Raw genomic sequence first — 23,685 nt, forward strand, 5'->3', positions numbered from 1 at the left:
CTCCCCGCCCCGCTTGTGTTCTCTCACTCAAATAAAGAAAATTAAAAAAAAAAAAGGAACTACAACAAAAAAGAACTACTGAAGTAGAAAGGTTCCAGGCTCTGGCAGCTGCCTGAGGCCTTGCGGTTCGGTTTCACAGTCTCACGATCAGCGAGTACTGACGCAGAGTCCTTTTTACCTTGCTGGCTACGCTCCTGGTCTGAGCAATAAGCTCCCGGATCCTCTGGATGCTGGCAGAGACGTTGCTCGCAGGCCGCTTCTGTTCTACGGTGCGGAGCTGATCCAGGAGCTGAGGGACAACCTCTGTCAGATTTCTTACTGCAGTTAATAAAAATTAATTACTTGAGTAAATATCTCAACTCTATTAACTAATATTAACTATATTTAAGGAATCAGGTGAAGAGACAACAGACACAGGGTTACTTCTGTGAGAACTATAATTATTTGTAATCCTGCAAAATGAATAGTTAAGCCCAATACATAAGCGATTCCTATTTTGTGGCATTTATAATGTCTATCGGTCTACAAAGTATTTGTAGAGTGAGCCAACTTATAATGTACATTTCTGAAGGGCAGGACCCACGACACATATACAGATGTTCCTTTCACCGTGTAGCACAGGGTCTGCTTGCATTTCTAATGGAACTTATATAACAAGTCTAAAGGAAGGCTGGGCAAAAGAAGGTGGGAAAGTTGCTTCCCAGGGTGCCTATTCCTACATCACACTGCGCTGCAACGTTCCACGCAGAGGCAGAGCTACATGGAGGAAACAACAGAGAACCCAGAAGAGTGGCAGTTGTGCCAAGGAGGGGGTAGGCGCCATGGTCTATGGGCCCAATAAGGGTGATGGTACAGACACATCATACTGACTCTGTAGGTTATGATTTTTTTTGTTTTGGGTTTATTTTAAGGTATGAGGTACACGTAGAAAAAGGAATAGGGGCACCTGAGTGGCTCAGTTGGTTAAGCACCGGACCCTTGATTTCAGCTCAGGTCATGATCTCAGGGACGTGAGATTGAGCCCCCGCGCCCGCTCCGCACTCAGTGGGGAGTCTGCTTGTTCCTCTCCCTCTGCTCCTCCCCCTGCTCACATGTTCTCTTTCTAAAATAAATAGATAAAATCTTAAAAAAAGAGAGAATAAATCATATTTATACGGCTAGATGAGAGAAACCCAAAACAGGGAGAATGGCATAACCTTCTCTAAGGTTTCATGAACTGGACCAGTGGTTCTCAACGTGTGGTCCACAGACCAGCAGCATCAGCATCATCAGGGAACTTGTTAGAAATGCAAAATCTGTGGCTCCAACCCAAACCTGCTGAATCAGAAACTGTGGGAGTGAGGCCCGGGTGATCCTGAAGTGCACTAAGGTTCACGAACCACTGGACTAGAGAATGAATATCTTTTGGGTATTCTGCCAGCAAAGGGCAGAGCCATGGTCACTAAGCTATAGCAGCAGGAAAAGAGGACGCCTTTTACTGGAGCCAAACTAAACTCAGATCCAGGAGAACTATGTCAGTGAGGACCAAGGATAAGTCCCTTTTCTGTATTTAGGAAGTAGGGTGCTTCTCTATTGTAAGGAATGGAATTAAGGAAAATAATAGCAATTATCACTTTATTGTATTGATTAATATAGAGATAAATATTTGTTGTTTGCATGACTGACCACAATAGCCATTTTATAGTATAACAGTCTTTAAAAATTACAGGTAATAATTTAATGTGTTACATTAAATTTTGATTATGGAAATGTATATTTAGGTTTTCCCTGTCCTCAGTTCTCTGAGAAAGGGAGCCACCTTTTATTGGAGTCTTTATAAAGTCTCTTATATTGTGGTATGCTCTTTCATTTACTTTGATTTGAACCACAAAATGCTACCTGAGGAAAATACAGAGGTCTGAAACGGTTTCAATTAGTGGTAGTTCTGGATGCTTATTGGAATCATGGATTGGACTGAAAAAGGAAGAAAAAACTTAACACAGATTTAGTAAATATTCCTGAGGCTCTGTATCTATAAATGTAAATGTTAGATATCATGTAGACAAATCTTTGAAAGATCAAGTTCTAAATGTAATTAGGTGAGTGGTTACATGGAAGAACTCACAAATATACACTTAAGAGATGAACATAACAATTGTCTCCTTGTAATGGGAATGAATATTTATGACCTGGGATAAAATTTCTAGTAACAGATGGATCATATATGGATTAATAAAGTTGTTTCTTAACTCAGGTGGAAGTGAAGGTAAATATGTTCTGCAAAACCATGCTGGAGAACAGAAAGTTCTAGTCACGACAAAGGCATTGATATTTAAGAGGTAGAAGAGATTAAATAAACATGGTAATATGTGATTTTAATATCTGTGTATAACTAAATAAATTAGGTAGATAACAGAATATTTCATTTTCATTGCTATAAATTTGTATTCAAGCTGGCCAACAAACTGTTCTTCTATTTTTTTTTTTTGAGATTTATTTATTTATTTGAGAGAGACAGAGAGAGAGCATGCATGAACAGGAGGGACAGAGGGAGAGGGAGAGAGAATCTCAAGCAGACTCCATGCTGAGCAGGCAGCCCAGTGTGGGGCTTGATAACCATGACCCGAGATCATGACCCGAGGGGAAACCAAGAGTCAGAAACTTAACTGACTGCACCACCCAGGCACCCCCAAACTGTTCTTCATGCAAACCTTCAGTTATGTTTGGCAGTAGTCAGTACTTGTTGGTAATAACCTGCTTTACTCAGGTAAGGACAAAGCAATGCAGTTTAGTAAATATATTTCCTAAAAGTAAACCAATATTTTGTGATTGATGTTCTTCCCCAAAGGAACAGACTTAACATTGACAAAAATCAGTGTTGCCACTATTTCATCTAGAAAAAAAAATGATTCTTAACCAATCTCTTTAGTGTTTTTTATGTGAAATATATATTTCACATGCACACACACATACATATATTGATAGATGAACTGAGCAAAACTTTTCATTTTTTCTAAGCTAACTTCCACAATATTCCAATCTAACATCCAAATGAAAAAAAAAGTGCTTCTTAACGAAAGACGTGTTGAGCTTAATGGCCAATTCAACTGGATGCAAACCATGATACCTGCATCTCGGGCAGAGTTCACTGCAGTGTTGTAAGCAGAAGAGTCAAAACTCTGAAGATTTTGCGACCAGTTGGTTAGATTGTTAGCCATGGGGGTGGCTGCCTGCTGGACTTCCATTGTGGTCTTGTTAGCCTCCTCCGTGATCAGCTTCGACTGACCCAGGCGCTGCTGAGCGTCACCTTCACACAGAGCACAGGGACACTCACTTTGCAGAGAAGTAGGACATTTGTTGGGAACATCAACATCCATTTAATCACTGGGATAAAACAGACCTCAAGTTTTGGATTTGTAAGCCGCACAAAGATCTTTAAATATATGTTAATTATGGTATAAGTTAGAAAATTGTTAAGGTAGCATTAAAAAATGAGCTTGAAAGACTCTAGAGTCTCATTAAAATAATGTAGCCCACTTAAAACATTTTCAAATTAGAGGTATATTTTTTAAAAAGCAATTAGTATTTCTTCAGGTTAGAGACCTGGTGAGAAATCCACAGAAAACACGTAGGAGATTTTGTCTCATAAAATGTTCATGTCTGAAATCATTGTAAATATCACTTTCTTCTATGTGGGACACCTTTTGCCATAAAAATGATGTTCTACTACAGAGGTAAATCAGTAAGGAAAATTATTTTTAAATAGAAAAAGCAAGTTTCAAAATAGTATCTATAGTGATATTCTATTTTTATTAAAAATGTGTATTTAAAATAAAAATAATGTAAGTTTACAACAAAATGTTTTTTCCTAGGTAATGAGCTTATAAAAGATTTTTCTTCTTTCATTCTTTCTTTTTCTTATCTGTATTTTCTACTCTTTCCATAATAATCATGTATTACTTCTGTAATAAAAGTCACTCAGGTGAGGTTGTAGCTTTATTTTCTTAAGTGGAGAAACATTTAATTCAACCTCACACAATCTGAACTCTGACGGATGCAGCTTTGAATGCTGGGTCTGCTTTTGGGAGCTGTTCCCAAACCTTGACAAGCCTTAGGGTTCACCACCATGTAAAGGCAATGGTGATACTTCCCCAACGTGACATAATGTATATAAAACACAGTGCAGTGCCCAGCATGTGGTAGCTCTGATGGTGCTGCTGACAGCAATTCTCAATGGATGACACCTTCCTGGTTGGGCTTTTGGTGTACTATGATACATTAGCCGGATTTGCTCTGCGTAGGAGAAAACTCACATCCAGCAGTAATGTGTCCACTTTCACTATACCAGCGAAGGCACACCTGGTTCCCAGCCCATCTTTTTAAGATACACTGTAGTCCCAGATTAGGCAAAATGAGTGCTCTTGTGTCTCCATTTGGCTTGGTGGTCTCCCTACCTGTACTATAAGAATGACATGGCATGTAACAGAGGCAGATATTTACAGTTGGGGCCAGAGAGATCCCGTAACAAAATTAGGTCATATTTATTAATGAAGAAGGAATGTTCACAAGGAAGTGGATTACCAAATAGTATAAGCAGCATGATCTCATTAGGGCACATGCACACATGCACATGCACAAGTACACACACACACACAAATGCTCTCAAATTTAATGGTCACCCCTAGGGTGGTATGATTATAGCTTTTACAATTATTTTCCAGGATGTGTGTGTGTGTGTGATGAACATAGTTTCTTTTGTCACTAGAAAACAATATTTATTTATAAAAGGATTTCAAGTAAGGGATCATGTGCTCCTTCCTCAAGGGTTTATTTTAATCCCAGCAAAAAAACAGATGAGGCTTAAGTTCTTGTCTGTGACCCTTACCTCTCTCTGTGGCTTGTAGTCGCTTAATGGCATCATTCAATCTGTTTTTGAGAGCACTCTTCCTTGCTAGGGCTCCATCCACACGCCTGTTGGTGTCAGCTACTGCCTCATCATTGCCTATGGAGAAGAAGAAAAAAAAAGTACGAGTAGAGGCAAGATGCTAGGGAAAAAAAAAATTTCCATTTCAACAAGGAAAATTCTGATCTGTACCATGGAGTTATCTATAATATTCTGAATCTGGTGCAAATGTAGAACACCAGTATTGGAAAGTGGCATTCCAATTAAGAGGTACAGGACTATAGAAGACTAGTAACACTGCTTGGGAGTGATTTAGGATGCCATCAAGTGACTCATAAAAGGTGCAGAGATAATGGCTAACTTCTTTGAAAAATACAGCACTGCTGTGACTTACAACTCTTAGCAGCAGAGTTGATAAAGAGCTGAAAAGAAAAAAGTCTATATTTATTGTGATGACTGTTATATAAGAATAATTCTTTTTTCTTAATTTTTAAATAAAATTTTAATTGATATACAACATACATCTAGAAAAGGGAGCACATTATAAACGAATTTTCACAAACTGAGCACAGAATATAAGCAGTGCCAAATCAAGAAAGTAGAACATTATTGCTACTCAGTTTCCTGGGCCCTCTATTATTACTCAAGGATGACCACTATTCTGAATTCTATCTCCATCTGTTAGTTGTGTCTGTTCTTAAACTTTATTCAAACGAAATGATACAGTATTGTAATTTTTTATATTTTTTATATATCTGTTTTAATTTCTGTAGTGTGATAAGTCTTGATATCTGGTGGTTTAATTCTTCCAGCTTTGATTTTATTCTTCAAGGATTGTGCTGGCTTCTTAGCTCCTCCCACACTCATTTCCATAGAAATTCTGGGATCATCTTCTCTATTTACATATGGTTCTGGTACTTCGGTTGGTATTATATTTAATCTATAGATAAATTTGGCAGAGTTGTCATTTTTACAAATTTGAGTCTTCCAGTTCATACAGTTTTTATTTATTCTTCTTTAGACCTAAATTCTCATTTTGATCTCCACTTATTTAGACCACCTTTAATTTCTTTCAATAGCATAGTGTAGTTTTATGTGTAGAGATCTTTTCTTTCATCAGCTTTATTCCTAGGTATTTTATGCTATTGTAAATGGTGCTATTTTAAAAAGTAATTTCCAATTTTATTGTACATAGAATTAAACTGGATTTTTACACATTGAATTGGTAATGTGGGGTGTCTTTCTCTTGTTTTTAATCTTAGTGGGCAAACTTTAAATATTTCAGTATTAATATGCTTGCTGACTATTATTTTATTATGCTTTCTTAGATTACAGAAGTTGCCTTCTATTCTTAGTTTGCTATGAGTCTTTTTGAAACATGAATGGATATTGAATTTTGTTAAATGATATTCCTGCATGTGGTGTGATGATCATAAGAAATTTCTGATATATTCTTTAAATGTGGTGAATTACTACTGATGTTTTTAAATGTTATACTATTCCTGAAATCCTGGACTAAACTTAACTTTGTCACGTATTACCATTTCAGTGTGTGTTAGATTTGATTTGCTAATACCTTGATTAGGATTTTCACATCTCTGTTTGTGAAAGAATTTGGCTTATAATTTTCCTTTTTTTATAATGTCCTTATCAGGTTTTGTATCTTAGTTTTGTTGGCTTCAATAGAACAAGTTAGACGATACTTCCTCTTTTTCAATTTTCTGGAAGAATTTATATACGAGTGGTGTTATTTGTTTAGATGTTTGGAAGAATTCACTGGGGAAGCCATCTGAGCCTTGAGATTCCTTTGTGGGAAAGGTTTAATTACCGATTAAACCTATACATACATATGTACATATAAGTCTATCAGATTTTCTACTTGTTCTTGTATGAGGTTTGATAGTCTTATTCTTACAAAACAATTCTTGAAAGTGCACTTGCAACATAGTCTCAAAATGGCTTATTCTGGAGCAAATCTAAACAAGTCATGATGTAATATCTTGTTGTCTGAACTGAAGGATGAACTTTCCCAAGGATTCTTGGTTCATGCTTTGTTTACTTCCAAAGCATCAGGAAATTTATGCTTTTTGACAAACAGAGAAATCATTTATTCACTTCCTATTATACTCTTCTTTTTCCCTCCAATAGGCTTGTAAATATATAGTCTCCCATGGTGTAATTTCTCTTTTCTATTATAGTCTTTGTGCACTTGCCTTCTTGTTCGGTTGTCTTTCCCCACTTGGGTGTAGTGGGTATAAAATGAGTGGTGCTGAGTTGATTCTGTCACCAAGTACAATGTAAACAAAGTACAGGCACTTCTTTAAATATTTCCCCTGGGGAGTGCCAAAAATTTCCCAGAATACAAGGAGGGACTTAAACATACTTTGTATTACACCCCCTTCTCCCTTTTTTCTTTCAATTTTTGAATATTCATAATACAAACAATCTTTTCAGATCTTCCTTTTGGGTTTTGTAGCTGCAAAAAATGCTGACTCGTACACTGAAAAAGAATATATTTAACTCTATATTTGGAGCCCTTGATAAAAATAGGTGAAGAAAATTCTACTTTGGGCTGGATGTTTATAAGAAAAAAATGTTTCTAAAAAGTCTTTCCTATCTGAAACTTATTGTTTTACATAAACATTTTTCATTTTACAAATGAATTCAGTAGAAGATTCCTTTAAATAGCAGCTTCCTGAGTTTATTATAGATTGCTAACTATTTGATATAGATAATGAAGAAAGGAAATCTGGGATATAAAGATTACCAATCATTGACAGTCATTTGGAAATGAATTAACAGTAATTTGAAACTGTAATGTAACTCAGTAGATATAGTTTAATCTGAAAATCTGAATTTATATCACAAATGTGTGTTGTATAAAGGTAGGCAAGTTCTGACCCATGCAGTCCTAACTCCTCATGGATGTCCCTTTTGCAAATAAATATGTGAAGAAATTTAACCAAACAAGATCATGAAATAGGTAACCAGATCTGCAAAATATCCAGAGACCAATGCAGAGAGATTTTATCTGTACTTAAAATACAAAACTTTGAAGAGATATTATTACTGGGAAAGAAAAATTGTTTTCATGAGGTTCAATAACTCAATAATGACAAGACTGCATTGCAAATTACCAAGGAGGATAAAATATTTAAGTCACTGTGTCCTGAAGACCCACATATTCTGGTCTTCATATCACAAGAAACAAAGCAATACATAGATATGGCAACATTTAATTAAAAATATTTTACTTTTAAGAGTATACTTATGATGAGCTCTAAGTAATGTATAGAATAATTGAATCATTATACTGTATGCCTGAAACTAATATAATGCTGTATGTTAATGATATTCAAGAAAAATATATTTTACTTTTATATTCTAAACTGTTGCTGCTAATATTCTTTTGTAAAGAGTATGTTCAAGACTAGACTTATATAATGAATGAATTAGAAGAGAACATTTTTATTGCCTTTGTTTACCCAGCAAACATTAAATAATAGTTGCTTTATCATAGCTAGTTAAATATTCTGCGTAGGAAAAACAAATGCATTTTTTTCTCCATATAGTGCTCTTCGTAAAAAAAAAAAAAGAAAGAAAAAGAAAATGCATGGTTAGAACTGAGATTAACTGCTTTGATAAAATTATGTGACGTTTTCTGTTTCGAACTCGGTCTTTGTTTTTAGGTGGTAGTTAGAAGTTAGCTAGATAATGGATTTCCAACCTCATTAGTCAATGTACAACCAACCTTAGGTATGAGTTCATTAGCTCAGAGATGAGTAATGTTTAGTGAAATTCTTAGCCAATGCAATTGTTTTTAAGAGTAGCTCGCAAGATTCAAAATTGACTAACATGATTTTGCTTTTATTTTTTCTTCCTTCTCCACTTGGATGTTCTTGCTTTCATAGATGCAAACACTAACCTTTGGAAATGCTTCTTCCCATATTGTCACTGGCTTGTTCTAAATGCAGTAAACTTAGAGAACACAAACTACAGGAAAGTGCCAACAACCACATGGCTCTGTGGTATCCTATCCTCCTGACTCTCCCAGTGCTGACTCATTACTTCATGTAAAATTTTAAAGGGCTTTCTGAATTGTCCCAGAAAGACTAAATTATGTATAATATAGTCTTAGTGTTAAGTGTATTTTATGGCATTATCTCTTGGTTTCTACTTGGTCATGATCTTGGGGTCATGAGATCAAGCCCTGCATCCGTCTCTGTGCTCTGCGTGGAGTCTGCTTGTCCCTCTGCCTCTGCTCCTCTGCTCCTCCCCCCACTCTTGAATAGATAAATAAAATCTTAAAGAAAATAAAATGTCCAATCTCTGCTTTTTTTATACCTTGAATCTCAGCAGGAATAATTAATGTACTATTCAGTTAAAAGATCATTTGTTCTTTAATCCTAGAATTTTGAAATCTCTATCCATATGCAGAAGTACTGTATGAAAGGAGAGAAGCAGCTATAAATCAGAAGAAAGGCAGGAAAGGGAAGATATTTACTAGGATCTGTCTTGGCTTGCAGTTCTCTGGCTTGACTGAGGAGATTCTCACTCTCATCCTTATGGTAAATGATTTGAGTATCAATCCCACTCACAGCCTACAAAGGAATTGCATAGAAAGAGTGAGAATTAGAGCAGGAGAAATCCACTTTTCACGGATTGAGGATTTAAATGACACCGTTTATCTGTTAAACACCAAGCAAAATTCATACAACTTCATTTCCATAGCTCAAAATCAAGGTCAAAAGGGACCACGAGAAAATAAAGTCCATGACGAATTCAAGATACATGTTTTTCAAGGAAAATTCAGTGAGTCTAGAACAGCGTCTGGCCAAGGTCTCACCAAAGCGCTTGTCAAATAGAAGCCACTCAATAAACAATTTTTGATTTGAAAAAATGTGAATGTTGCGTAAAGCATCTTCTCTATCAGCACGGACTCATCTTAAATATGTTTTATTCAAGGACTGTGGTTTAAAAAGGCTGTCAAAGGAACTGGCATTTGCTGACAGAAGTATGGCACATTTTGAAGAAGTTGTGCTACTGAAACCTTCATAACAAAAATAAATTGGTCTTTTCTTTGTTCTCTTGGCCTTTCTGCCATTTACATTACAGTGGAAGCTCAAGCGATGATATTAGAAAACAGTAAAGTCATAAGCTGGGCAAAGGCAATATAAAAATGAACTTTAAAATAAGGGAATCCTCGGGGCCGGGGAGTGTGCCTGGCTGGCTCAGTCAGTGGAACATGTGACTTAATCTCGGGGTTGTGAATTCGAGCCCCATGTTGGGTGTAGAGATTACCTAAAAACAAAATCTTAAAAAAAAATAGGAATACTCACATCATAAATTCGGTCTGTGATATTCAAAGCCAATTCTGCCGTGTCATTGGCTTCACTAACATAATTGGCAATATTTTCATAGACATTTGAAGCATCCAAAGCCTTCTGTACCAGCCCATTCATATCTGAACTGTGCAAATTCCTGTTAAAGAACAAACGTGTCATTATTCCTCTTTCTTACTTTTGTGGGAAACGGGGCCATTTTTACTGCTTGATTTGAATACTTCTGGGACCCCAGGGACCTCCTTCCTGTTATTCAAAGCCACCTGGCTTGGTAAGGTTTTCCCCAGCTGCCTTTCCTAAGAGCACATCTACTTTGCTCTCCTCTGCTTTTGGTGCCTCCAGGACTTTACCCCATTTTGGCTCCATGGAAGCTGTTTGCCAGGTAGTGGCCACAGGAAAAGGGAATGATGATTTAAAAACAGTCCTCTGCACCTCTTCAAGCAACAGTTTGTTTATGTGGTGGCAGTCAGGCCCGTGAATGAACCCACAGTCCTCCCCCACCTACTTACCCAAATCAGCATTGTTATTTCCTTTGCATAAGAGAAGCCAAGACTCTCAAAGATGGTGCACAGCCTCAGCACGGTGTTAGGTATTAGTTGGTTTCACTCTATTTATTCAACCTCCTGTTCACTTTAGAAAACATCGTATTTTCCCTTAAGAAGGGGAATGATACATACTGAGTATCTATGTGCAGATTCTGGGCTAGCCTTGTTGTGTATAATATGTCTTTAATTCTCACCACACCCGTGAAGTAGACATTGTTATTCCCTTTTCATAAAAGGAACCAGGGTGCATGTTGTTATGGTCTGTCTCCCTCCTGCAGCCCAGCTCCTTCCTTAAACTGCAAAGCCCTACTCACGGCCATTTCCACCCTTGCCCTCTACACCATGTTCTCTGCCTTGACGCCTTTCTGGCCTCTGTAAGGTTCATCTACTATTTACTGGGTACCCATCATGCACTGGGCACTCTCACATAGTGACTGATAACGGTATATGCCTCAGATGACTGATGTGAGGTACAACAGGGATAAACTATGTGAAATGCTTGGTCCTGTGCCTGTCATCCAATAAACATCAGGGTTTATTATTGTGCCTAAACTATTTCCTGAATTGGAATTTCAAATTCCAAGTGTATCCGTAGAATCATTCACTTTATTGACAAACACTTCTTCTTCCTCTCTAACATAAACATCCCTTCACTGCCACAGCACATCTTGAAACCTTTGCCTCAATTTTACTCAGTTTTAAATACACCAGTTGCATATTTTCTTCTCAGTCCCAGACACTGATGACTATTATCACTTGATTCATCAGTAACTTCCAGAAGATTCTCTGTGACCCAGTGTGTGACACTGCAGATCCCACACTGGCTCATCTCTTCCAACTGCCCTGACCTATTGAACTCAATTGATTCTCATTTTCCTCCATCCAGTTTCAGTCCCTGTGTACTCTCTTAGACTCAGAGTGGCTTCTCTGTATTCCCTTGGCTACTTTCTTCTCTTTTGTCCAAGTTCATCATCATTGGGCTCCTTTGCAGGAGGGCTGACTTATCCGCTAGGCATAATAGGGCCCCACAAAGACTTTCTCATTTTCATTTTTTTTTAATCAGAAGAACAATAAGGATACTAATAATGATGATATTAGTCTCAACAGTAGTCTTACAATGCTATCATTAGTCTTAACAATAGTCTTAACAATGCTATCATGATGTGATTTTAAATTTTTTTATGGAGGAAGGGGCCAACAGAGGTAAAAGTACCTAGGGCCCAGGAAAGTCATAATGCAACTCTGCTCTGCAGAGGTAATTCTAATCCAAATATTTGCTACTTTTTCCTACCCACAACCCGTTGTTCTGTTGTTCTTAGAAATGGCACAGAGAGGAAAATCTGAGGAAGTTTTAAAAGAAAGGGATACAAGGAATAAAATGTTACATGTATTCATTAATATTTTAAAATTTTGCTGGCTAAGATACAAGAAAGAGATTAAAAGAGGCTTTAATACCCTGTTTTCATTGCTAGACACAAAACAGGTACTGCATCAATACATAAAATAAAATGTGCTTTTGAAATGAATGTTTCTTGATGAATTATGTTTATCTCTGTTTTACACACAAGAAGCAAATCATTGGGTCATCAGATAGATGATGAAGAATATTCACATTTTGAGGGGAAGACATTTATAAATTTGGATGTTTCCATGAATATATCCAGTCTGAAATATCCTAGATGCAAAAGGGATGTCAGGGTGATTAATATTTCTGATCATTTTTTCATGTAAAGCATGGGAAACTTTCTTAGAATCATGCTAGAACACTGTTGTTGCATTTAATGAAGGTAAGGATTGGCATCCCAATCAACAGGACATAGTCACTAAGATGACAAAAGAACAATGAAGAGAGCCACAGGAGTGATCTCAAAAACAGTTATTATATCAATACAGCATATTGTCCAAATTGTATTTTTTTTAAAAGATTTTATTTATTTATTTGACGGAGAGAGAGACACAGCGAGAGAGGGAACACAAGCAAGGGGAGTGGGAGAGGGAGAAGCAGGCTTCCCGTGGAGCAGGGAGCTCGATGTGGGGCTCGATCCCAGGACCCCGGGACCATGACCTGAGCCAAAGGCAGACGCTTAAAGACTGAGCCATCCAGGCACCCCAACCAAAATTGTATTTTATCTAAACTTCATTTTATTGGTTTGATCAAAAGCAAATTTCCTGGAAGCATGACACTAAGTAGTTATAATGCCATCTCGGACACCCAGATTTTACAGAACATCTATTTCTCTCTGTCTGTCTGTCTGTCTCCTCTCTTTCTTCCAATTCTCAGAAGATTTGGAGGGATATTTGAAAATTTTGACAATCAGGAATAAAAAGGTAGTTGAAGTTTGAACAAGAGTTATTATTGGTTCTTATTTTATTCATGACCTTTACTGATCCTTGTTTCTAATTGCCAGGTTTGTAGTCTTTCTCTATAATTATCTCATCATTTACCTATCATTTCAAGGTCATGAATTCAATTCCAATCTTTCAGTACATTTCAATGAACGTTAATTGAGTGCCCAAAGGGTATGTGACTCTCTTTTAGATGGTGTGAGGAAAATTGTCAATTGATTTTCTCTTAATCAGGTGTTGAAATCAAACACTTCCTGCTGGGCACTATAGAGTGTCTAGAGTATTTACCAGAAGTCAGTTGTATCGCCAGCTTCCAACCAGCTTTATTTAAGACCCTTGGGTATGGAAAGCTAATGCTGTCTGTGAAATAAATATGTGATGGTGGTAGAATTAGACCTTGTAGAGGGATCTGATTTACTTGATAATTTTTTTTTTTAAAGATTTATTTATTTATTATTTGAGAGAGAGAGAGAGAAAGGGAGGGAGGACAGGGGGGCAGGGGGAGAGAGAATGTCAAGAATCTCAAGCAGACTCTACACTGAGCGCAGAGCCAGACGCAGGGCTCAAAGTCACGACCCTGAGATCATGACCTGAGCCAAAATCAAGAGTCGGCTGCTTAACTGACTGAGCCACCCAGGCGCCCCTTACTTGATAATATTTTGTGCAACAGTTATGTCCTTAACCAAAATGCCTTAGGTCACCCTATTAACAATTATAGGGCAGAACCACCCCTCACAACATAGGTCTCTAACCTGACAGATTTTTTTTTTTTTTAAACCAAAAAACTCTCCCCAAAGCAATGACAATAAATAATGATTGGCTGGCTCTCAGACTGACCAACCAAGCAACCTACAAATGAACAAAAAACACAACCCAAAACCTAACCTGCCAACCTGTATCCCAGTAACTCTGGCAAGTGGAATTGAATAAAAATGAGTTATTCAGCCTATGCAGATATTTGCATTTCTGAAACCAGGATATTACCTGCTCAATTCATCAGCCTCTTGTTGAAGGTTCTGTGCATGGTCAACAGCTTCTTGGACTAAATCATGACTAAGGTTACTTAGGTTGGATAGTTTTCCTTGTAGTTCAGTTTTGGCTCCATCTATTTCCGCATAAATCCCTGATGCATTCTAAAGAAAATATTTTAAAAAGTGAATTGAATATAGAATAACTTAAAATCTTTTCCCCAGGGAGCACCAAAAGATAATCTGTAGTCTTCCTTATTATGAGGTTCAGTAAATTTCAGGCCAGGTCTACAGGAGTCTAAAATACTTTAAGTAGACTTTTGTCTATTTCTCTTGTATCTTCAACAACTCATTTTCTACTATTGTTTCCCTAGCTTTCAGACGTGCTCTGCTTTCTCCCATCTGAAAACAAAACAAAACGAAGCTAAACCAAAAACCTCCATTACCCATACATCTCCCCAGCGTTATTACCTTACTTTTCTATTCCCTCCATAGCAATATATAGCCAAAAAAGTGTTTATGTTAGCTGTCTATTCCATCACTTTTTAATTCACTCTTTGACCCACTCCACTCTATTTTTTACTTTACTACTCCAACGAAACAGAAATTCAAATTAATGATATCTAAGTTACTGAATCTAATGAGTATCATTTTTCCCCCCAGTCACTCAAATAGTGATTCTAAACATTGGCACCATTCTTAAGCCGATCATATTTCCTTCCTCCATAGCCATCTAATTCTAGATAGATCACTTTCTTTTTCTTTTTTTTATTTAGGAGACAGCAACTAACTGTAGTGGGGATCATTTTTTCTGTACTCCTGAAGTTTCCTCCCTGTAAAGGGAGCTCAATTGGGAAACCTCAGACCTCTCCACCCCTTTCCTCACTCTGCTCCTGAGAGGGCGACCGGTTTATTTGATTGGTAAATTTTGGGGGAATAACTATGTAGGTTCTGTTCAATTCTGCCTTCTGCCTCTTGGTAGCAAGCTGCCAGCAGAAAGCCTGAGTTTTCCTGTGTTTGTCCCTAATGAAAGTTGTTCTGGGCAGAACCCCTACATGAACCCTGCCATGTTGCCCACCTGAGTGGGTAGCTCTGCCTAATTCTGGGATTGAATGTTAGCAACCCCACTTGGCTAAGAGACCTAAAGCCATGACCTCATCTTAACTGCATCAGAAACGAGGGTTATATTCTTGGACTTTATATTTACTATTTTATTTATTTTTCAACTTGTTTAGAACTTGGGAGCTGAAAGGGGGTAATATTCTCCTCACAGACTCTAATACCAACAAAGAAGAATTGCAAACAACTCTTTGCCACCATCCTCCAGTCTCTCCCCCCACCAAAAAACCCCTGTACAGTTATTTATAGCTACTTCTTTATGTACATCTTCCTCATACTTTAAGAGGAAAAGTGTTCCTTTTCTGTATAAGGCACACTGCCCTATTTTCTGTTCTTCTTGCTCCCTAGCTACTGGCTCCTCTCAGATGTAAACACGCCCCAGTTAATCTCGCCTGTTAAAAACAAACAAACAAAACCTATTCCTCGACTCTAGCTTCCCCTCCAGCTTCTTTTCTTTATTGATGCTGTGCATTCCACAAAAATGGTTCTTGCCAAGGTCCCCAGTGTCAGACACCATATTGCCAGATCCATTTGATACTTTCCTGTCTTTGTTTACTGGATTTATCTCTGGTTTGTGACAGTCTTGGTCACTGCCTTTGCCTTAAAACTCTCTTTCCCTAGCTTCTGTGACATTGCTCTCTCCAGGGTCTCCTGTTTCACTGTCTAAGAAGGAGACTTTAAAAGTTGGTGTAGCTCAGACTTGACTCAGCCCTTCCCTTTCTGAATAATCTAACTCCTCTCTCCCAGCCCAGACTTTGAATCTTTTAACCCACTCTGCACCATCCTACAGGAATGGTAATCTTTCTAGTAAGCAAATCTGATCACGTTATTTTCCCTCTCAGAATCAGCCAATTGCTCTACGGGAACAAATCTGATTACTCAGGTGGCTTCATCAACTGATCCCTCCGCTCTCATCAATCTTATCATTTCTCATCTCTCCCCACCACATTACGTACCATGGTCCAAACTTCACTAACTTATGTTTTAATGCTCCATGATTTTTTTCTGACCCCCTGTGCCTGTTTCACATAATATTTTCTCTGTCCAGGATAACTTTGTTTTCTTTTTTGTCTGACCCATCTGGAAAAGTTCTACTCATCCTTCCAATTTCAGCTCAAATATCAATTCCTTTATGAAGCCATCCCTAATTTCTCTAGGATGAGTTCAGTGTTGCCATATATTTCTATTGTCCATGTGCCACACTACTATAATCATTTTACCTGATTTTTCCACCCACCAAACTACATGATTGTAGAAGGCAAGAACTGTGCTAATTTATTTTTGTATTCCCAGAATGTAGCACAGTTCCTAGCACAGAGGGTTTATTTCTGTGGAGAGAGTATTAAGTCTCTACTCATTTGGTAGGTCAGCTGGGGAAAAATACTTTGAAAAAAATTATATTTAGTTGTATAAACAGGAAGAATACCATGGACATTCCACCTTTACTCATTAACTCATTCAACAAATATTCATCATATGCCCACTATGTGCGAGGCACTCTTTTAGGAGATAGAATACATAGCTATGAATACAGTCTCTGCTTTCCAGTAATTTAAAACCTAGTGGGAATTATAGATGATAAACAAGAGATCAAATAATTGAACAAGTTAATGTCAGGGAGTAAAAAGCATTTTGAATAAAATACAATAGGTGGGATGGGTTGGAGGGTGATTGAGGGTAAGAACCCCCTCTGAATTGAATGTTCACAAGGATAACAGCCATTTGAAGATCTGGAGACAAGGAAAAGTATGGTGTGTTTGAAAAACAGAGCAGAGTTGGAGGGTAACAGAGAGGAGTGGGCTGGAGGGTAGTGAGTTGGGGAGAAATATACAGAATGAGGTAGAGAGCTGGGCCAGAGCCAGGTCACTTAGGGTCTCATGAGCCATGGTAAAATGAGCTTGTTTCTGACTCTAAATGTCACTGGAGGTTTTATGAAGGAGAAATAATGTGATCTGATTATGTTTTTATGAGATTGTTCTGCTACTGCATAGAGAATGAGTCTTGAGGGGCAAATGTGGAGGCAAATGACTCAGTAGGAGGCCCCTTGGGTAGTTCATGCTGGCGATGACGTGGCTTGGACTACAGAGGAGTAGCAGAGAAGGGAGTGGTCAGGAATCAGGACTCATTTTGGAGTTAAGGTCAATAGGTCTTGTTGAAATGGGAGGGAGGGGAAAGGAGAAATCAACAATGACTCCAGAATTTTGATTGGAGCAAATGGGGTTGTGTCACTTACTGGAGTGGGGAAGACTAGGGAAGGAACAGGTTTTATTCAAAATATGTTAAGTTTTTACTTATTTATTTGAGAGAGAGTGAGAGAGAGAGAGAGCCCAAGAGGGGGTAGGGTCAGAGGGAGAAGCAGACCCCCCGCTGAGCGGGGAGCCCGATGTGGGACTTGATCCTGGGACTCCAGGATCATGACCTGAGCCGAAGGCAGTCGCTTAACCAACTGAGCCACCCAGGTGCCCAGAATATGTTAAGTCTGATATGTCTATTACACAACCAAGTGGCAGGTAAAATTATGATTCTGCTATACACCACACGGAGTTCTTCCTTGAAAACTTCAAGTAAGCATTTGGATATAAGAGTTTGGGACTCAGTGAAAGTATGAAAGTTGGAGGTATAAATTGTGGGATCATGCATATAATTGTTCTTTAAAGCCATGGGATTCAATGGGATGAACTAGGGAGAAAGTGTAAGTACCAAAGAGGGCCCAGGACTGAGAACTGAGCCAGTCATTATACCAGAGCGGGGATGGACAGAGTTCTGGGCCAAAAATGGCTCAAGGCCTGTTTTTACATAGCTCCTAGCTAAGAATATTATTTACATTTTTAAAGAGTATTACTTTTTGTAAAAAATAAAAACAAACAAAAAATAAAAAAGAAGAGAGAGTGGTTAAATGTGGCCTGCAGAGCCTAAAATATTTACTACATAGAAGATGTGTAGAGATGAAGCTAGCAGAAGAGGCTGGGAAAAAATGGCCAGTGAGATGGGAGGAGGACCAGGTGAGCGGGGTACTGGCGGAGCCAGGGTGAAAGCTCTGAGTGTTTAAATAAGGAGGAAAGGTTAATCAGCAGGGAGGCTAAGAATGCTGAGGAGGGAGAAGCAACCACAGTTTTGGCTTATGTTGAGTTCACTGATGACCAGGATAACCGTCGCGGTGCATGGGCATGAAATCCCATTTGGAGTGGGCTGGGTACAACAGAGAGTGAGGGGCTGGGAGGTAGAAATGACAATGGTAAATGACTCTTGAGGTGTTTTGCTGTGAAGCTGAGCAGAGTAGAGTAATGGGGCAGAGATTAGAGGGGATATAGGCAAGGTCCTTCCGCTTTTAAAGAACAGGAAATCCTTAGAACATGTTAACATTTTGGTAGTAATGGTTCAATAGAGAATAAGAATTGGATGACACAGAAGAGAGAGGGGGTACTTTGGGGAGTACTGAGCTGAGGAAGAATGGGACTCAGAGCACAGGTGGGGAGGCAGAACTTCGATAACAGAAGGGGCGCTTCGTTACTTATACGAGGAAGGAAGGTACAAGTGTGAATACAGGTATATGTGGGCTGGTAGAACTGGGGAGGAAAGATTAGGGAAGTTCTCTTCTCTTTGTTCTTATTTTTTAGTGAAGCATGAAGCAAATTCACCAGCCAGATTGATAGACGTGGAGGTTGGGCTGTTCATTATGTTGGCTTCGCTGGTACGGCCATGATGCTGGGATACTTGGGCTTACTGGGGTATGGGAATAGAATTCTCATGTGAGTACAGTAGGGGAAGAGGTGGGTATACAAGTTAAGGGTGTTTGCAAATAATGATTATGCAAGAGTCCCCTCTTATCTACAGGGGATAAGTTCCAAGACCCTTAATGGGTACTTGAAACTGGGAATGGTACCGAACCCCATATATACTATGGTTTTCCTATGCATACAAACCTATGATAAAGTTTAACTTATAAATTAGGCTCAGTAAGAGCTTAACCACAGTAGCTAATAATAAAATAGAACAGTTGTAACAATATACTGTAATATAAGCTATGAGAATGTGGTCTCTCTCTCAAAATATCTTATACTGGACTCACCCCTCTTGTATTGATGTGAGATGATAAAATGCCTGTGGGATGACATGAAATGAGGTGACTGATGCAGGCATTATGCTGTAGCGCTAGGCTACAAGTGACCTTGTGAGGATACGTGAGAAGCAGGATCATCTGCTTCTAGACAGAGGTTGACTGTGGGTAACTGAAACCATGGAAAGTAAAACCCTGGATAAGAGGGACAACTGTATTGATCATTTTAGCTACTTAAGGAGGGAAGAGAGGATATGAGAAGAGGGTATGAGCTGGAGGAGCTCTCCATGTGGCCAGAGAATTGTTGGAGTGGGTTTTCCAGAGTAAGTGAGATCAGAGAGGGAGGGACTTGATACCAGGTTTTGGGAAGAGGTGCCGTTATTGATGACAAGACCTGAGTATGGCCATAGGAGGGATAACAAGGGTGGGCTGGAGGAAAGGCTTGTTGGGCAGGAAAAGTCATAGGAACTGGAGGTCTGAGAGCTGGCGGGCTCATCCATCTGGATTTTGAGGTCACCAAGATAGTGATGGGAGTAGGGATGGAGAGGAAGACAGAGAGCTTGGTGCCGAAAGAGTCAAGGATGAGATGGTGATCAGATGACTTTAAAATGGTATCCTTTCAAAGGTAATAAAAACGAGCTAAGAGTAATTTGGGGATGGTCTGGCTCACTGCATTTTACTAGAAGATTTCTATGTTAACATGTGTCTCTTATTGATTTGAATGTTAGCTTTATTAAATACACACCTTATGAGTAAAGAGTGAGTAGGATGGGTCTAAGTCACACTTTCTGCAAGGAGATCTGTGCTGTCCAATTTAGTAGCCATTAGCCACATGTGGTGCTACGGAGCACTTGAAATATGGTTAATTCAACTGAGGAATTCAGTTTTAATTTATTTCATTTTAAGTCATTACATTTAAATTTAAATAGCCATATGTGAGTAGTGCCAACATACGATGAAGGAAACTGAAAAATTCAGTCACCTGATCTTGCTTCTATAGTGCCAGTGAACTTGACAGATTTGAATTGGATTCCATCATTGTTCTGTGACACTGAGTGGCTGTTCCAATCTGCTATAAATACAAACCTACATGTCACATGCATCCCTACCTTTATTGTATCATCAAGTTCTGAAAGGGTCAGACGAGGTGTTGTCAGAGAATCCAAAGACGTCTTCAGAGAACCGTTCACCCCTTCCATTTGTTCCCTCACTCTCTCGTGTTGCTTCTATGGGAACGAAGAATAAGTGGGAGTGGAAGAGAAGGTCACTTTAGAGGAAGCATCAAGGAGAGCGGTCAATGTCACCTCCTGTCTCTGCTCCGATAAATCTTGGTTCCCATCCCAGCCCTCCCGCCTGATTGTTGTGTGACTTTGGGGAATTCTACCCATGTCATGCTCAGTTTTCTCATTTATAAGATGGAGATAACAAAAGTGAGCACTTTGGGAGCTTTGAAGCCCTTAGTTATGATTGTTACTTATCACATCATCACCTCAAAGAGAGTGACCACTCCGGAGAGAGCCGTTGGCTTTGTCTCCATAAACGTAAAGTGGAACACGGAATGCAGGATTTCACAGAGGCTCTATATCGGCAGTAAGTGGAAAATGAAGTAAATCAAAAAACTGTTTATCATGTGCTGACTTTGGGCCAGGCACAAATAGCTCATCTGGATAGGAAATAAAGCATATACAAAACAATTTTAAAGTCCTTTAAAAAAATTTAAACGGCCCAACTATTAAAGTATAAAATTGTGATCTGTCCTAGCACTCTGAGTTCTTTATGTTAGATGCTCAGACTTTTTGAGGAGGGAAATGGCCCAAGGGTTTTTAGATGAATGCCCTAATTTCTACCTTCACTGTTGGGTTCTAGAAGCAGGCATGTTGTGATTCTGAAGAAATATTAGAACACTTCAAATGAGTTTGGAGTTTGAAAGCAACCAGAATGATACTTCAAGAGGGAAAAGTAAGACTCATTTTACAATCTGAGTAAAAAATGAGTTGAAGTTAACTTTAGAAAAGGTAATATGAATGGGAGTGAAATATATGACTTGTGGTATAATCTAAGATATCGTGGGAATAATTACAGAAGCCCAGGTATAGAAGGACATACGTTAAAGCTTCCAAAGTTCATCTTCGTGTCTTTCACGCTGCCTGCAGTCTTTTCTAATTTAGCGGGAAGGAAGACGGAAACCATCTTCTCCAAACGCATTGCTACAGGTGAAGATACAGGTCCAAGGACAGAAAAGAATCCCATTCGAACATCTTAATGCAAGAACACTACAAAATCAATTTCCCCTCAAAATCCATCAAGCTTAATACAGGGTGACTATCTTGGGTTAATTATTCTTGTCTCTTCAAGGAGAGGTAGTTATACAGCTCTACACAAAAGCAATATTTTAAAGCATGGGTATTGAACTATGTAAGGAAAGGAGGTGAAAAAAGGTTGGTATTACTTAGCTCCTTCAGAGCGGTTTTCCTTTTAGAGAGTCTGAGATATGACCCCTGCTGGAAGCTCTTGTATCTGGTCGCCTTAAGGGAATATAGCTAATGCCCTGAAGCCCTAGCCAGATTTCAAAGCCTTGCGGTTAACAGCGCTGAGTGATAAGTTCATTTGCAGTAGTTGGAAAATGATATGCTTCAAGGGAAGGGGCTTATCACTTATCATATACTGTACTCGTCATAGATAGCATTAGACAGAAATGAATAAAATTAGCTTTGAAACAAAGATACTCCCACAGAAAGAAGGTCAATATGAACAATTAGCAATCATCGCGCCTCGGATAAACCTCATTGGCTACGATACTGCCACTGCGCAAAGCTAAGGTCAATATGAACAAAAGAGAGTTTTGAAAACCAATGATTATGAAAATGACACACAATTAGCACTATTAGGCATGTTCAGTATCCATTTCACAAATGCAACGAATAATAAAAGTTTCCCGATCCTTACAAAAAATGATAGAAACAGTCCTAGGAAGGCAGAGCTTTGGTTTAAGGGCTTCTCTGCACAGTGCCTTTTAAAATATAGAATCTTACACTCATCTGACAAAGATTTTTATCATTCTATTACCCTTTGGGGTGAGAGCAGGATGGTGAGATAAATAATGCAATTATTAGTCGTGTGGCTACCATTTGCACATATCAAAATGATTAAACTGTGTGGTTATTTTTGGTTTTGTAAAAAGACTGGAAATTTGCTGTTACTCTTTTCCAAGCTGTGCTGTAGGTCTAACAGTGAAGTGTGAAGTTGCAACACTCAAGCTGAGTAGGGAAGACAGGGCCGTTAAGGGATGATCGCGATACAGAAACGGGAATGTCACAAGGTGCATTATGGGGATTGCTGAGGAGAGCGCCTGTTCACCTGGGAATGGGGGGTAGGCCTCCCGGAGGAGGTGACGCCTGGGAAAGACGTCTGTGCTGCAGGCAGACGGGATTACAGGGAGTGTGATACTGCCTGAACTGAACGTGGGAGGCAGGGACTCCGCAACAGATGAGACCAAGGAGGCTGGCAAGGGTGGATCAGACAAGGTCCCTCATGGCATGTGAAGGGGCATAGGCTGTCCTATAGGACAGGGCGTCAAGTGTTCTTAACCGTGACCCACAGTAAAAAGTGCAATTTATGTTGCAGCGCCGAAGCAGAAATGCGATGAAACCATACTTTCTTACAGGTGATGCGCTTTGACGGTTTCTAATCTATTCTTTCTTTTCTTTTTAGAAAATGCTAGTTATTCAACTATACTTCAATTGAAAAAAATAAAAGGCTGTTTACAACCCTCCAAACTTATTTTATGATCACTCCGTGGTTCACAAGCTGCAGTGTCAAAGGCACTGCTATAGGGTCAGAAGGAAAAGATGAAGGGTTTTAACAGAGCAGGTAATGCGGTCAGAACTGTGATGGGGGTGGCTGCTCAGGCTGGGTGGGTTAGGGGTGTGGGAAGGGAGCAAGAATGGAGGGGAGAAACCCGGAGGCTGTTTTGGCCGCTATCCTGACCATTGTTATTCTAAAAAAAAAAATACTGGCTGAGCGGTTGCTCCTATTAGAAAATGGTGGTGATAAGGGTAATTCACTTTTACTTAGGAAAATTTCCAGAGGCTTACTGAGAGATGGTTGAAATTTTTTTCAGATTTTTGATATTTTTTCAAATTTCATCATTTTCAGATGACTGAAAATCTGGGTGGAGAATCTCACTTAAGTTGGCTTTGCAGACAATAAAAGCGAACATAACTGAATTACGAGCATATTCCTAGTTTTTGACATTGCTATTTCACTCTGATCTTTATAAACATGTCCAAAGATGCACGTGTCTTTTCTAGCAGAAGATGGCTCCTCTCGATGGTGGTGGTTTTGAATGCCTACACTGCTTGGAACAGCCGTGACCACCACCAGATCTAAGCCCCAAAGGTGGGCATGCCCAGATCCTGGCCCCATA

General features: G+C 38.9%; 1 protein-coding gene and 1 pseudogene across 1 annotated transcript in view; both read right to left on the bottom strand.

Annotated features, from left to right (window-relative positions):
- The window catches only part of LAMA4 (laminin subunit alpha 4), a 147,553-nt gene that overhangs the window by 36,903 nt on the left and 86,965 nt on the right, over positions 1–23,685 (bottom strand). The window contains exons 12-18 of the mRNA XM_025864441.2: positions 20,369–20,485; positions 14,100–14,248; positions 10,222–10,363; positions 9,387–9,483; positions 4,865–4,981; positions 3,107–3,286; positions 179–318 (exon numbers count right to left, since the gene is read on the bottom strand). Coding sequence (XP_025720226.1) covers positions 179–318; positions 3,107–3,286; positions 4,865–4,981; positions 9,387–9,483; positions 10,222–10,363; positions 14,100–14,248; positions 20,369–20,485 — 942 coding nt within the window. The remainder of the gene's footprint in view (positions 1–178; positions 319–3,106; positions 3,287–4,864; positions 4,982–9,386; positions 9,484–10,221; positions 10,364–14,099; positions 14,249–20,368; positions 20,486–23,685) is intronic.
- Positions 21,961–22,075, bottom strand: LOC112819488 (U4 spliceosomal RNA; annotated as a pseudogene).

The sequence above is a fragment of the Callorhinus ursinus genome, unplaced genomic scaffold (assembly GCF_003265705.2).
Source record: "Callorhinus ursinus isolate GAN/ISIS: 27379988/994484 unplaced genomic scaffold, GSC_fseal_2.0 scaffold6, whole genome shotgun sequence".
Lineage (NCBI taxonomy): Eukaryota > Metazoa > Chordata > Mammalia > Carnivora > Otariidae > Callorhinus > Callorhinus ursinus.